This window comes from Ambystoma mexicanum, chromosome 4p (genome assembly GCF_040938575.1).
Source record: "Ambystoma mexicanum isolate Mex_15411 chromosome 4p, UKY_AmexF1_1, whole genome shotgun sequence".
In the NCBI taxonomy this organism is placed as follows: domain Eukaryota; kingdom Metazoa; phylum Chordata; class Amphibia; order Caudata; family Ambystomatidae; genus Ambystoma; species Ambystoma mexicanum.
Window position 1 is genome coordinate 255,964,323 of NC_090927.1, and position 16,656 is coordinate 255,980,978.

General features: G+C 47.1%; 1 protein-coding gene across 5 annotated transcripts in view; it reads left to right on the forward strand.

Moving 5' to 3' along the window:
* The window catches only part of MMUT (methylmalonyl-CoA mutase), a 641,762-nt gene that overhangs the window by 130,891 nt on the left and 494,215 nt on the right, over positions 1-16,656 (forward strand). For all 5 annotated transcript variants that reach the window (XM_069605779.1, XM_069605780.1, XM_069605782.1 and 2 more), the window contains one exon: positions 15,351-15,508. In XM_069605779.1, coding sequence (XP_069461880.1) covers positions 15,351-15,508 — 158 coding nt within the window. The remainder of the gene's footprint in view (positions 1-15,350; positions 15,509-16,656) is intronic.

Below are 16,656 nucleotides of genomic sequence, written 5' to 3' on the forward strand. Positions count from 1 at the left end.
GCAGTCTTGTTGCGTTGAAGGGGTACTATAATATGCCATCATGGCATGAGCAATGGAGGGGCTATCCCTAAAACTGAAAGGGGATACCATGTCTCATATGATGATGCCTGTATTCCCCCTTGAGGGTTGCCACCCCTCATGTGATCCTCCATCGCATAGCCACAATCATAGCCGGATCATGTAGCGACTGCCGTCCCCTGGCCACATGAGAGGCTACCGCCAGGAACGGAGTGATGACCTCATCAGATTCATCACAGTGAAGAGAATAAGAATCATTACTGCAACAGTCATACTCAATGCACCACTTGGACATCCAGGCGGCATCCCAAGCAGCAACTGTTCTGAAAAACCTCCAGGGATTTACAGCCTGGTAGACCCAGACTTGGCTTCCGTACAGCATTAGGGATGCAATCTTCATCTTATAGACCTCCAGACACTTATCCAGTTTCCGGGCCCCATACAAGTGGTCAAATCACAATAGGCCCCTTAACCTGAGGGCGGCTCTTTCTGCTTGATATTTTATGTGGCTATCCCAACTACCAGTTCTAGAGAACAATAGGACTAAATACAGATGTGTATCTACTTCTTTCAATTGTTCCCCATTTATATTCCAGCTACAAGGTGTGGGTTGTTTGTCAAAAATCATAATTTTTTCTTTTCTTTTTATTTAATTTTAGTTTGTTATTCTCAATAAATGTATTGGCATATAACAACCCCAATTTGAGGGAGCTCTGGTTAAGAACTAGTAGCACAGTATCATATGCATACAATGATGTGCTATACTCAACCCTCCCCATTTTGGGGCAGAGGATTTTACCATCGGCTTTGCCTGTGTCAAAATCGGCCATAAACAGCGTGAACAGAAAAGGGGCTAATGGGCAACCTTGTTTTACCTGCTTATTGGTTTTTTAAAAAAAGGTCGTATTTCCCCCTGGCCTTGTACACCGGACTGCCGCCTTTGTATCCCTATAACGGAGCTGAATCAATTTCATCAACCCTACTGGGACCCCCAATCTGTCCAACCTGTACCAAAGAGCCTCCCTGTCAATGGTGTCAAAAGCCTTCTCAAGATCCAGCAAGGCCACATACAGGGTCCCCAGCAGCCCCCAGATCTTGCAGTATTTACTAATAATTGTACTCCAGACAAAGCATAGATCAATGGTTGAAAAACCCTGTGTGAAACTTACCTGGAAGTATTGTAAAATATTATTCTCTGCAACTCAATCCTCCAGCCGATATAAAATACATTTTGAAAAGATTTTTGGGGAAATGGGTCTATAGCAGTTTGGATCGTCACCCGACATTTGGCCAATGGCCCCTGAGATTTCTGAATATGAAAACTGTTTCTCAGTCAGTCATCCACTCTACCCCTGGGGTCACTTCGAGACATGCCAAAGAAAATCCCTTGAAAACATGACGTACAAGTATCTCTGGAGATTGCCCCTACGTCGGATTTCTGACCCAGATCGCTGCCTTTCGCCACCAGTTTACAAAATCATGTATGGTCCTTATTAGAGGCCGCTGTTGCCGCGAGGTGCCACTGATCCTCTATATATTCTTGCCTTTTTGTTTTGAATACATTTCTTATAAACTTTGTTCAACTGGTGGATTTGGCCTGCCAGAAGTCCTACTAGTTTTTACTTCAGGGTGTGACTGCATTTGAGAAGGAAACCTGTAATGTTGCTTCACTGACATTTTATTTATTTGTATTTTATTGGACATTTGTATGGCGCCAAAACACACATTATTCTAGGCGCCGCAAGACGAGCTTGGTGGGGAGGGGTGAGGGACATGGGAATCACAAGAGTAGAACATCAAAAACTGTTATATTGGCCATGTGACAATCCTACCATGCAAGTGCATGATAACGTGGTAAGTGCAGGGGCAAGGGGTAAAGGGAGAAGTGCAGGAGTGAGGTGCCCACGTGGCTGGGGCAGGCAAAGCTGTGTGTGGGCCAAGGCAGCAAGTGCCAGGGAAAGAGGGGGCAGTGGGGTGAGGGCAGATGCGTGCGATGGACAGGGAGGACCAGGTTGGGCTAGTCTGGGAAAGGGAGCCAAAGGGAAAGTGCTGGCAAGGGATGCTGAGAGGACTGGTAGGGCGTGGTCTGGCCCCTGTATGACTCGGAAGGGACCAGGCCCCAGTCGCAGCGGCAGAGGGAGAGTTAGCACGGGAGGGGGAGAGGGAAGGAAGAGGAGAAAAGGAAAGTCTTGAGAAGTTTCCAGAACTTAAGAAGATCCGGATCAAGTCTGAGGGGGTGGGAGTAGGGAGGCCGTTCTGGAGGGAGGTACCAGCCAAGGAAAGGGATCTACCTCCCACTCTCTGCTTGGAGAAATGTTTGCCCTGCGGAGAGTTGGAGCCAGAGGACCAAAGGACTCTGGCCAGGAGGCATTTAGTGAGGGGGAGCAGGATGTACAGAGGTCCTAGGTCTCAGAAAGCCTTGTTGATGATGCAAAGGGTCTTGGATCTGATCTTTATGGTCATTGGCAGCCAGTGGAGAGATTTTAGTGCTGGAGAGTTGCGGTCCCTGGGCTTAAGGCCAAGGATGAGTCTTACAGTACTTTTCTGGATTAGTTCAAGTAGGCAAAAGGGAGGAAAGAGGCAGATTGAGGAAGAGGCTGTTGCACTAGTCCAGCCTAGAGAGAACCAGGGCTCTGGAGACGTTGAGCTTCTGGGGAAGGTGAGGGAAAGGTCAAATGCCCCTGAGGAGGTGCAGCTGAAAGTTGGACTTCTTGGCAAGGTCTGTTATGTGTGGAGAGAAAGAGGGAGAGGAGTCAAAGATGATCCCAAGGTTTTTGCCTCACAAGTAGGTGAAGGAAGGGTACACAAGGAGTCTGACCAGAGAGTGGGGTGGGGGACAAGGAGCAGGCGTTCCAATGAGAAGAATCTGTCTTAGTGGCATTAAGGCAGAGATCATTGGCACAGCACCATGCCTGAATAGCAGTCAGGCAGTAGGGTATGAGGGAGGAGGTAGAGGAAGGCAGCTTAAGAGAGCTGTGTGTTGTCTGCATAACACTGGAAATGAGGAGAGCAGGTGGAGATCAGGTGAACCAGAAGGGCCAGGTAGATGTTGAAGAGCCATTGCAATAGTATTTATCCCTGAGGGCGCCACAGATGGGAGAGTGAGGTGGAGGAGAGACGAGCACCCATTTGCACTTGGGATGGTCTGTTTGAAAGGAAGGAGATAAGCCACGTCAGTGCCCTGTCCATGATGCCTAGGATATCATGGAGACGCTTTAGGAGGAAGGAGTGGTTGACTGTGTCAAAGGCAGTAGCCAGATCGAGGAGGATCAGAACAGAGGGAATGTTTGAGTCCAGATTAGAGAGTAGGTCTTCACGGGTGTTCAGGCGAGCAGTTTCTGTGCCTCTGGATGCCCTGAAACCGGACTGGTGGTCATCGTGGCAGCCCGCCACTTCGGTGTACAGAGTCAGTTGGGGGATGACCAGCTTCTCCATGGGATTGCCCAAAAAAGGGGTGATAGAGATAGGGCGATAGTTAGTCGGGCATGAAGGGTCAGCAGATCTCTTTTTAGGAGAGGGTGCACAAGGGAGTGCCTGAGGGATTGTGGGAAGGAGCCAGTGGCAAATGAGTGTTTGCAGAGGTCAGCCAAGGCTGGGTGGAGAGAGGCAATGTTGTCCTTGATGGTTCTGGAGGAGAAGTGGAGCACCTGTTTAGAGGAGACTTTCATAGAGCAGACAACTCTAGAGATCTCATCGGTGCAATGGTAGAGAAGGAGGAGAGTATTGGGGGGGGGGAAGAGGCTATGTGATGGGGGGGTGTGAGAGGGGAGGGGATGGGGAGGGAATGGGATGCAGTGCAGAGGGCATGGGGGGCGGGGGAGGGGAGGATGAGGATTCAGGCTTGGAATGAGGCCTCTTTTTGGAGCAGATGGCAAGACTATATTGCCTTTGGAGTAGGCGGCAGGCCAGTTTGTCAGAGGATGAGCTAGATGCCTCTGCACTTGAGTTTCAAAGCTGCCAAGTTGGAGTCCTACCAAGAGTTGCATTTGTAGGCAGGCTTGATGCGGATCCTCATGACTTGGGCAAGGATGTCCAGGGTGTCGGAGAGCGAGAGAGCAGGAGGTTAGCTAGAACACAGTCAGGAGGAGAGTCAAATGAAGGGGGCGGAGGAGGGCTGAAGGAAGAGGCAAATGCGACTGACACACGCTTCATCGGTCGGATGACGGAGAAGGAAACTGGCAGTGCGGGCGGAGGCATCCGAGAGGTTGTGAAAGAGAACAGTAGCCGCACCTGGAGCCGAGATGGATGTTATGGGGTTACATGTCTTTTCATTGAAAAATGTTTGTGAAAGATGTTTCATCGACAAATCTTTCATTGAAAATATTTTCACCTAATGTAGATTAATGACATTCATTGGGGGGTCCCCCTAAACCCCTTTTTCTGCCCTTTAAAAAACACCCCAAAAACATATATATATATTTTCTTTTATTGGAGGGTGGGGTGGCTCCCCCAAACCCTGGTTTTCCAAATGTAACCGTTTACCCCACTCAAACATACATACATATATTTTAAATAAGAAAAACATTGAGAGATTTTTTTCGATGAAAAATGTTTTCAATGAAAAGACTGTATACCTGTTAAGGTCGCCAAGGAAGATACGTTTGGGGAAGCAGGCAAGTAGAGAGGAGGATGTGTCGGCCCATTCTGAGAGGAAGAGGGAGGTAGGTCCGGGGGGCGTGTTGATGGTAGCGAGAGTAAGAGATAAGGTAGACGAGACAGCCTGCAGACTAGATTTGAGTGGGGATGATGGAGGCAGGAACCCACTCGGGGAGGCCGGGAGGGCCTGGGATTGGAGAGGATCTTGTAGCCCTCTGTGAGAAACAGTGACAGCGCTGGCCTTGAACCACGTCTCAGTGAGAGCAAGGACATCACTGTCTTAAAGGAGGTGACCGATGTCAGAGGAGTGTTTGATAGCAGAGTGAGAATTGAGGGTAGCTAAGTGAAGCGGGTTGCCCCATTTAAAAGATGTGCATAGGGAGGTCTCGGGGGTGGGGTGCCACCATGGGTGGGAGGCCTTGGGGGGATGAGGAATGGAGGGGTTGCAGGAGAGGGATGTGATTTGAAGAGAGATGGAAGACTCCTGTCACGAAGGAGGAAGTTTGACTGAGAGCCCTGGGCCTTGATAGTGCCATTGTGTTGGACATTAATGGTGCAGTTGGAAGATGCAAAGTGAGCCTAGAGCACATTCCATCTTGTGCCACCAGTAATGGGTGAGGACGAGAAAGGGGAGGGGACAGAGACCATATGAAGAGTCCATAAGTCAAAAGAAGGAACAGCAAAGATAATGTCAGTGATTGTCTGGAGGAAGCATTGATGTAGGTGTCTGCAATGAGTAGACCAGTGTTGGAACTCAGGAGTGCTTTTTTAGGTTTCTTTCTTCCTTCCAGAATTGGCGAGAGAGAGGATAGGTGATGGAGAAACAGTTGGAATAGATAGGAGATACGGAGAGCACCATGGGGCAGAGACAAGAGTGGGTGGGGGGGAATCTGAGGATAGCCAGGGAGAGAGACACGGTTAGAAGCACTATGCAACAATGGAATCTCATCAGGCGGCCAAGCATACAAAATCAATGAGCACGCTGGAAATGCCCAGATTTAAATTCAAATTATACCAGAAATCGCTAAAAAGCAGTAAACAATGGTGGATGCACAGTGGAAGCCCAACATTCGATTTTTGCCAGAGAGCACTAAAAAGCAGTACAAAATGGTGGATGCACAGTTGGAAGCACACTTAAATTGGTCAGAGAGCGCAGCAGGTTGGACCTTTTTATTTTGGTGGTTAAGGGGATTCAATCTCAACGTTATCTGAAAGGAGGGCACCAACTGCTGCTGATGCACTAAGTATTAGTGCGGCACGCAGTCAGTATCCAGCAGCGTATAACGAGGAACATGATTTTTTAGCGTTACTGCTCACATCTTTCTGAAGGGAAACCCTAGTCCCATCTGGAGCAGAGTAAAGCTTACCAGTGGCATATGGCGAGGGGCGCGCCTATCGGCTCTTTTCCGCTTCCCCAGCCCCTTATTTGGAGAAACACTAGCTGTATTCCGAGCAACGGTAGTCGGGTGAGTTCGGAGACAAGGACCTCCGTTCTCAGCAATGGTTCAGGCTGGTAGGCAGGGCGGCATACTTATGTCGCTGCTGTGTGCGCTCCTCAGGGTGGGCTGTTCATTGCTGTCGCCTCGCTGATATGTTTTGATATGATTTGGGACAAAATGACTGTCTACTGGAATAAAAGGATGAGTACTGATTTCTAATCTATTTCTCCGTCCAACAGTACTACTGTACTAGCAGGATCTCTGTCATGAAGGTGAAAATGGAACAGGAATGGTATACCTCCTGCGCATCTTGAAGATAGCTGGCCACACTGTTCAACATAGGTGTGAACTAGCAAGGAAACATCTGAACGGACCACAGTACTGTGGTACCAAAATAAGATGTCCAAGTACGGTTCTATAAAAATGCAAGACTTTAAAATCAAACTACGAGGACAGATCTACTATTAAACACTAACAACGCACCCCTGTAATGAAATGCACATAATATGCAGACTGTTGGTTGGAAGGGGCTCTCTGGGTTTGAAGACAGGGGTATAATATCTATTTCTTATATAAGGCTACACACCCATGGGTCTCGGAGCACTGAAATAACAGATGACATTATTATCCCACAGAGTGGTACTCAATGTATCTACCTTCGGAGGATTAAAGGCTGAGTTGATCTTGCCGGGATTCAAACCTGCCACAGCAGGCTGCGCACAGATATCCGGAGCGAGCGTTCAACTCCTTGTGCTATCTGACCGGCTCTAATATGCTAGCAATTGTTTTTGCAGCAATGTTCAGTTTTAGGGATTTGTATTTTAATAAGGTATGACATGGAATTTTTTGGACGACTGTGTTATGTTAAGATCCTGTGAAATCCTCCTCCTAAATCCTGTGAAATCCTCCTCCTAGATCCTGTGAAATCCTCCTCCTAGATTACAAAGATGATTCAACTAAGTAGTGTGTCTCACCCACTTATGTAGTCATTTCACCACAGCGGATTGGTCCATTTTAAGTATACGTCTTTAAAAAAGGCAAGGTTTAAGGTCTTACTTGTCACAAGGGCACAGAGAACAAAATCACAGTAAAATGTTAATATGTTCTTTCAAATGGATTGTGTCCTCCCACGTATTCCTTATCTTTGATATTTCCAATATCCCAGCTTTGCTGCTTTGGAAAAAAGAAATGTCAGCGGGGGCGCTGTGCGTCGATGCTTGTGGACTCCATGTCCCTCGGAGGCCTCTGTCTCGATGTTGACGTCACCGCTGGCATATGTAGCGCGCGCATCGCTCGTTGGCCTCGGTTCCATTTTTCCATGCTTGCGCTTCGGATGCGGTACGCCTCGGTCTTTGACAGGAATATCTTTGACATTTTTTCCAGAAATTTCAACAATCTTCGAGTAGAGTAATGCCTGCATTAGGCTAGCGGAATAGATACCTCACCAGTGGTTGAATTTGGCAGCGCTGACCCAGGTGACCATGCAGAAGTGACATACAGGCAACTGATGTCAAGGGTTATGGAGTACATGGGGTGGTCAATACCTACACCAGTGTTTCAACAAGATGATCTTACCGATATCTTGGACAGAGGGCCACAAGAGAACCAAATTGTACCCTTCCATCAAGCCTTACAAAGACGCGTCACTACTAACTGGGAACCACCAGAAGTTATCCTGGCTGTCAAGGAGAAATTGACCTCAAAGTACAGGGTTTCAAGCTCTGACCCTTATTACCTGTCCAAGCATCCTACACCAGAAGGCCTGGTGGTTCAAAATGCCTATCCTACAATACCTCAGGCTAGGGACGACAAGCGTTACGACGCCATGGCCAAGAAAGTGTTTTCGGACGGTATGGCCTTGAAATCGGTCAATGCTACTTGCACGTTAGCAGGGTTTACACACACCCTTTGGGAGTGCATTTCTATGGCCGCTGACCATATCCCCGAAGGGGAAGAGCGAGACGGATTCCTTAACATTGGCAAGGAAGAGAAAAATGCATGTGCGAATCCCTCCAGACTGGTCTCAACTCTGTTGACCGTATCAGCCGAGCATATAACAGTGATGCGCAGATTTGCCTAGTTGAGGAAGTTAGGATTTGCCCCAGACGTACAATCCAGGCTTCTCAACATGCCCTTTGACAGCACTAATTTATTTGGGAACAAAGCAAGAGTTCGGAGAAGCTGCAAACTTCCAACGTGGTAGCCAAATCCCTTGGGGCTACAATCGGACAACCTCCAAACCGCCCCACGGGTACATCCTGGATGGTTGGGTCCTTTTGCCACTACTCCACATTTGGAAGTTTCAGAGGACAGCCAGCTCAAAGAGGACAAAGATGATTCCCTCGTGGTGGATGCGGAATAAATACTAGCCACTGCGTCAGCCGGCCCAAAACCTCTCTGATGTCTTTTCGTTCACAAGACTGCAGTAGGAGGCAGATTGTTACAGCATCTGACAGAATGGCAGGCTATTACTTCAGATGCATGGGCATTGGAAACAGCTGCCCAGGGTTATTGCCTCCCTTTTCTGTAAAAACTTCAGTCATCCACCGCTTAACAACTCTTTGAAAGTTTCAAATCCGCTCCTTATCCACAAGATTTTAACCCTGCTGGAGAAAGGTGCCATAGAACCAGTACCTGTAGCGGAGAGGAACAAGGGTTGGTACTCCCCATACTTTCTGATCCCCTAGAAGGACGGAGGATTGAGACCCATCTTGGACTTGAGATACTTGAACAAGTTCCTCAGGAAGGACAAGTTCAAGATGGTAACCCTTTCTCAGATCCTCCAGGCCTCCAGCTTCAGGATTGGATGGTATCATTGGACCTTCAGGATGCTAACTTTCATGTGCTTATCCATCTCAAGCCCAGGTAGTAACTGAGGTTCGCCATTGACGGTTCTCATTATCAGTTTCGGGTTCTGCTATTTGGGCTGACCTCCGCCAGAGGGTTTTCACCAAACTGATGGCGGTTGTGGCAGCAAGTCTCTGGAGAAGGGGAATCCACGTTTACCTCTACCTGGACGATTGGCTGATCAGGGCCAGTTCCCCAGAACAGGCCTTGGAACATCTCAGCTATACCGCCCATTCCCTTCAGACTGGGCTTCTCCCTCACATGATACCATCACAAAGACTCCAATTCATTGGAGCAGTTCTGGATGCATCCCTGGGAAAAGCCTCGCCACCAGCGGGGAGGGCTCAAGACCTTCTGCAGATGGCGACCAAATTCCAGAATGCCCAGGATCTACCGGCCTTCGATTTTTCTGAGTTTGCTCGGCCTCATGGCATCCTGCATTTTTCTCGTGCCAGAGGCTCGCCTGAGAATGAGATCTCTCCAATGGGCTCTCAGAACTCAGTGGTCACAATTCTCAGGAAGGATGTCAGACCTCTTACAAATCCCAAGCAGAGTCTCACTGGATCTTCAGTGGTGAGCCTGTCGAGATCTTGAAAGGAGAACCATTTTGGCAACCATGGCCGGAGATATCAGTAGTGATGGACGCCTCACTCACGTGGTGGGGAGTCCATACCAACGATCTGCCAATCAGTGGTCGTTTGTCTCCATCGGAGTCCAAACTACATAAACACCTTTTAGAGCTGAGGGCAATCAGACTAGCGCTGAAGGCCTTCCGGCCATCACTACGGGGAAATGTCTTGATAATGGACAACACTGTGGCCATGTACTACCTCAACATGAGAGGAGGTGTATGGAGCACTACCACTGTGCAGCGAGGCAATGCAGCTCTGGTTCTGGGCAATACAAGAAGGAATCTCTCTGTCAGTAGTTCATCTAGCCGGAGAGAAAAACACTACGGCGGATGCTCTGAGCAGGCAGAATACAGTCTTCTACGAGTGGAAACTAGCTCAGGAAGTCCTTCAAGAGATCTTCAACCTTTGGGGAACCTCAAGTGGATCTGTTTGCGACCGGTGCCAGCCGGAAGTGTGAACTGTACTGCTCAAGGTAATTTCCCCCAAGAGGAGCTCTAGGAGATGTGTTTGTAGTGGACTGGGAATTTCCACTCCTATACCGTTTCCTCCAGTCCCCATGATTCCTCACGTAATCAGGAGGTTGAGAAAATTCTGGAAACACATGATCCTAATTGCCCCGAATTGGGCCAGGAGAACGTGGTACCCGGAACTTCTGGACCTGTCCATCTGCCCTCCGATATGTCTTCCATAAAGAGAGGACCTTTTCTCTCGAGAGGAGGGTTGGCTTCTACATCCGGATATCGGGAAATTAGGCCTTCATGCATGGTTTCTGAGAGGCTGAAATACAAGGATTGGGACCTCCGGGATGACGTAATGGACGTTTCGATTTCGGCCAGAAGGCCAGCAACCAAATCTTTACACCGCTGCCTTTGAAATAGGTTTTGCAGCTGGTGTAGAGATAAGAATGTTGACCCGTTTACTTGTAATACACCTATGGTGTTATCATTTTTGTTAAATCTCATAAATCTGGGACTCCAGATTGGTACCATCGAGGGATATTTGGCAGCGCTTTTATTTTTAAGCGCTCTTCTGAGGATGTCTCTTACTTTAAGATACCTCTAGTGGTACAATTCTTGAAAGGACTAACTCATGTTTTCCCTCCAACCCCTTTAAGTCCCACTGTGGGATCTCAACTTAGTGTTAAAGTTTTTGATGGCAGCTCCTTTCGAGCCTTTGCACTCCTGTCCTTTGAGACTACTAACTCTAAAAACAATCTTTTTAGTGGCCGTTACTTCTGCGCGAATGGTGAGTGAGCTACAGGCCTTATCCTGCAAGCCTCCTTATATTATCCTTTAGAAAGACAAAGTGGTACTGAAAGTGAAGCTTACTTTTCTCCCCAAAATTGTATGAGTTGCATCTTACTCAGAAGATAGCGTTACCAGCTTTTTATCATCCACCACATCCTGGGAAGGAAGAGGAAGGGCTTCACAGGCTTGACCCTAAACGTGCACTGAGCTTTTATGTCTCCAGAATTACAAGATTAAGACGGGATGACCAGTAACTGGGTTTGGTCATTACCAAACAAACACTATCCAGATGATTATTTTAACTATATCGGAATGCTACAAACTGGCGGGTAAAGATCCCCAGAACAGAAGATAGCGTTACCAGCTTTTTATCCTCCACCACATCCTGGGAAGGAAGAGAAAAGGCTTCACAGGCTTGACCCTAAACGTCTCCAGAATGACGAGATTAAGACGGGATAACCAGTAACGGGGTTTGGCCATTACCAAACAAACACTATCCAGATGATTATTTTAACTATATCGGAATGCTACAAACTGGCGGGGAAAGATCCCCAGAACACCTAAGAGCTCATTTGACCAGGGGCATGTCAACAACTTCTGCTCTACAGAGGGGAGTCCCAATAAGGGATAAATGTGCTGCTGCCACATGGTTGTCTGTGCACACCCTCACTAAACACTATAGTTTAGACTATTCTTTGCGGCAAGAATCTGCATTTGGCAAAGCAGTGATGCATTCGATGCATACACAACCATGAAAATTCACGTCCCACTAAATTCTACTCCCTCCTCCGAATTGGTTAGACTGCTTTGGGAGTGTATCAAAGCTGGGGAATACATGGGAGGACACAATCCAATCGAAGAACAAGTTACTTACCCCTGGTAACTTTCTTTCGACTGCATGTTCCTCCTACGTGTTCCTTATCGCCCCTCCCAACCTACCCTGCAGTAGAGTTTCCCTTCCGGTTATAGGCTACGTGCTCCCAGTGGGAGTAACTGACGAACACAAGATAAATGCTTCACTTGAAAAATTGGAACTGAGGCCAAAGGGCGCTGAACGTGCTACATATACCAACAGTGACGTCGACATCGAAACAGAGGCCCCCGAGGGACATAGTCAACAAGCCTTGACGCACAGCACCACCTGCTGAAATGTTCCAAAGCAGCAAAGCTGGGATATTAGAAATATCAAAGATAAGGAATACGTGGGAGGAACATCCAGTCGAAAGAACGTTACCAGGGGCAAGTAATTTGTTCTTGGGGCTCAACAATGTTCAGCCGGGCTTCTGGGCGTTTTCTAGTTTGTTGAATTGGATTTCAGGTTGGAGTAGATCGCTATCACTCAAAGCAGTTTGAAAGTGCAGAAAGCACCAAATGCAGCTTGTGTTCCTCATGTGCTGTCCAGGGCCTCTAAGGAAAAGTGCGTCTTTATGCACTTACCAGCCAAGAACTCGGATCTGCTACTTTCTACAAGTGCCGCCCCATTGCTGCTAGGTCGCCCCCGCCAAAGCAGATGGAAAGCCACCATAGCTTAAAGTTTAATCTCCCCGGGTTCTCTTTACATATTGCAATATGGGCCAAGTGTTCAGAAGGCTCACGTGGGAAGCCTTTCTCATGTATATGGACTCGGGAGGTAACGTGCCTGTTCATTGGCACGTTTAGAGGAAAATGTGGGATATAGGACTCTCAACCTGCCCAAGGTCACACCTTTAACTGACAGCGGGTGACATTTATGCCATTTTAGAATACAACACTACAGGTGCTAAGAAGAAACAGAGTAGCAGTGGAAGGAAGAAAGGGAGAGAGGAACGGGGAGGGATTCAGCGCACGTGCCCGCTGGCTTTCTTATGCGATCCTCAAAGGAAAGTGCCGATTAATTCAGGCCCATATATAGCCTAAGGGACCCTTAGCAGGTGCTGCTAGCCGTACACCCAGTGACTTACACACACCAACAAAGCACTACTTGAGAGGGAGCGGAGGTTGGCTTCCAAAAGGTACAGCTTTATTCTTTTCGATTTAAGAGTCATCAGTAATAAAATGGTTATCCTAGCATTCAATACAAGGAAAGCCTTTTAGTTTCCATGGTAATGGTGTGCTTGCTGCCTACGGCTTAGCAGTAATAGAACTACATTACGCAGTTTAGTTGTACACGTATCAAACCATAAGGACTACGTAATTGCCTAATTAACCCACCCCTACATTTGTTAAAAATGGACAGCATTCTTTTTAAAATGTGTAACCATCCAAATAGAACAAACTGTCAGAATTCACAAGCACCACCCACTGCACTGACTAAGCAGCCTTAAATATCTTTAAACCAAATACTTAGAGAAGCCTAATTAAACCTTTTTGTTCATCAATCCCTTTTCAGACAGTACATATCTTGACAAAAAGATTCTTCCCCACAAGACTGCCCGACAGTCCACCGAGTTGCACCTGCCACTCTGAACCTGCAGCATCTTCTCTCCACACACCTCTGCTTAACCTCATTCACCTACCCCCACTCACTTACCAGGTACCATTTTTCACATCTGAAACTCACATTACTTACAAATCGCACAACGCTGTCACTTTACCCTCACTACCTCCCAAAAGAACACTTCTCTCCACACCTACACATACCATTCACCAAAGCCACCACAGACTGTCCCACGCATTACGCTCTCCATTACACGCATATTTAACATCCACATACACTTGAACACATCCCAGTCACCAACTACCCTAAGAACCTCACAAAGAGCTATTTATGTATCAATAAAGCTTTTCACACAGACACAAATGTCACTCAAACCCCTAAACCCCACACCATCCAGTGTACCACAAGTGTCACAGCCTTCCACAACTCTTCTCTATGTTCTACATACCTCACACATGTACCACTCACCCTCTGACATACACACAGCACTAATCAACACCGGCCTCACACATGCACGCACCAGTCACCCACAACTCTCACAATCCCTCGCGCTCCTAATCTAAACCTCCTAGCACAACTCGGGCACACTATTCCCCCACACTAATGCACGCAGACACCCAATCCACACCATGTACCGCCCTACACATGTATGCTCCCATCCATACGCATATACTGTAGAACCCCCTCGCCCATGCAGACCTCCGACCCACCCAAACAAACTGTCGTACAATTACGTGTAGCACAGGCCAGTCCTCCATGCTAGAGATTGCTTACAAAGGAATAATCAAGTTACCAAGCAATGAAGCCCAATCTCTTGGAGAAATCCTCAGTGTGTCATGGAGAGAGCATGGCCCGTTGATTCAATCAAAGGCATTACTACTGGCAGCCTGTATCAACCCTGGGTGCTAATGGCCATAATATCCCGGTCGCCAATACTGTAGGAGGTTCATAGGCCCGAGCGAATAGGAAATACTCCATTCACTGTAGAGCAAGTCTATTATCCATATGTTTTTCTGTAAACACTAACGTGCAGATAAGTGTAAAACGTTTAGAGTAATTACTGGGTATGTAGGTATCGAGTATGTATTTCATCCATGCCTGTAAATGTAATAGTCGAGCAACCACTGCCAACACTAAAACGGTTGACCTTGCCAGTGCTTGTTATAGGACCTAGTGAACATGTATTTAAAGAGGATCCTTGGCAATGGCCCAATAGAGTCCGTGTTAAGAATACGCAGCCCCTTTTATGCGAACTAAACACAAGGATAAGACACGCAACTTGTAAAATCCTGAGGCTCGACAGAGATCAGATTGACTTGCTTCGTTTTAACTTTATAATGCAAACTGGAATGTGCGCTCACCATTCACAGTGCCATGCGGTTTAACAACCACATAATCCGGCCTATACACACACACTTCTGTCTTTGATGTTTTGAGAATGATGCCACCATTTGAGAAGCCATTAAACACTGACCCCCTTGGGGGCGTGGTATTCAATTTTTTTTTTATACTGAACCCCCCTTTAGTAAACAATATTGCTGCCGTGCCCCTCCTTCAGTAAAAAAAGTGTTGCTGCCCCCGTCAGCCCCCAGATGCCAGATCTGCTCTATTTTCTATTGTAAGCAGTCACCATAATCCCTTTTTGAAGAGCCTCGTAGCCTTCGCCCATCCTCTCCCCATAGCCCCCCCGCCCATTCTTCAGCAATACACCTCAACTTGGTTGCTGGGAGTCAACATCTATGACACATTTCCAGCCTCTGAATATAGTTTTCAGTGCGAGACACATTTTCAGCCTTTTCTAATTCTAGCTCCTTGAGTGTTGTACGGCAGTAACGCTTTCTGTGCTGTACTGCGAGATGGACCTTTCAATGCTTTGTCTTTATCTCCACATGGGGTGGACTAGCTAATCTACCCCTAAAGAACAAAACTAGTTTAACAAAGTGTTAATGATTCTATTTTTTCAATTTTACATAAATAGAAATAACGTGTCTAGTTTTATTCTGTGGAGGCTGATGCGTGGCCGTTTATCCGATTACCAGTATTTTAGGACGAAAATGTTAGATCGGAAAAGTACTTCGCTATTAACGAGTATACAATTGTCAATTCCCTTAATATTTTCTGCATATCAACTTCTCCATATTGTTTTTTTCTGTAGCACATGCCAAAGTTTAATTCCATTTCAATTAGTGGATACCACATGCAGGAAGCTGGCGCTGATGCCGTTTTGGAACTGGCCTATACTGTAGCAGATGGTTTAGAGTACTGCAGGACTGGATTGAAGGCTGGCCTCACCATTGATGAATTTGCACCCAGGCAAGTAGAAGAAAAGTGCACCTGTACATAAAACCAATAATGTAAAATGTGTTCCGATTCTCGTGCAACTGGATTGGCTCTGGATTTGGAGAACTTGGGACTTAAATCGGTAAAAGCCTAATGAAGAATTTTCTGATACTAGTGTGAAAGCCAAGCACGCACCCCTTCACACTTAGTCTGCATGGTGGTGTTCACATCTGACAGCTCCACCTTAAAGCAAACTGAAAGTCTGGGCGAGAAATTAAAAGATCCCCCTGTAGCCCACGCTTTGGCTCTCACCACACATGGGTGAGTTATTGTATTCTCTACTGCCGAACAGAGGGCACACTGAGCTTATACAGGAGGCCACTCTCTTACAGAGTTAGTTTTGAGAAATTGCGAATGGGAGTGTTAAGTGCATGTTACTGTGTGTTAGGGCTGCTCCTGGGCCATACTCGAAAGCATGGAGCCGCCAGAAGCTCAGCGCAGCAGCATGACCAAGGAGGAGCTTTTGTGGGTAAGTCGGTGTGGAGTTACTCTTGGGGGCGCGGGGGGGTTGGGGCAAGGGGCACAAATCTGTCTGCTACACTGTGTACAGGAATTACACACATGCGAGATCAGAATGACCACATGAAAGTGCTAATGGGTTCTGTTAACATACTGTTATGCTGTGAAGATATTGGTGCCCCACATTACAAGTGTGCAGGGGACAAAGACCTATCTAAAGTACTCATGGATTTGTAAATGCCATCCTCCTTATTCTTCGTCATTGATGAAAAGACTACTGCTCTGCTCGAGTACAGGAATAAGTAGTGGTTAAAGTGACTAATCTGCCCCACACTGCTACTACACGGGCAGTGATCCTAATCGTAAAGTTGAAACAGGCACAGCCCGAGAGGTATACCTCCTTAGCCTCTTGGTAACGTGGGCCGAGGGCAGGCTACACTCATCAGGAAGGATGTGAGCTGATATAGTTGCAACACATGCAACAACAGTAGAGGTACCAAAATGAAAGAATGTCCAACACAAAATGGGAACTCTAATAAAAACTGACAATGCACAAAACTAATTTAAACCACTAAAGATGCACCACTGTAAAGTAAAACGGAGACTACAGACGCTGAGAATAAAGGGCCTCTCTGTACGAAGACAAGGGTGCAAGCAATCGA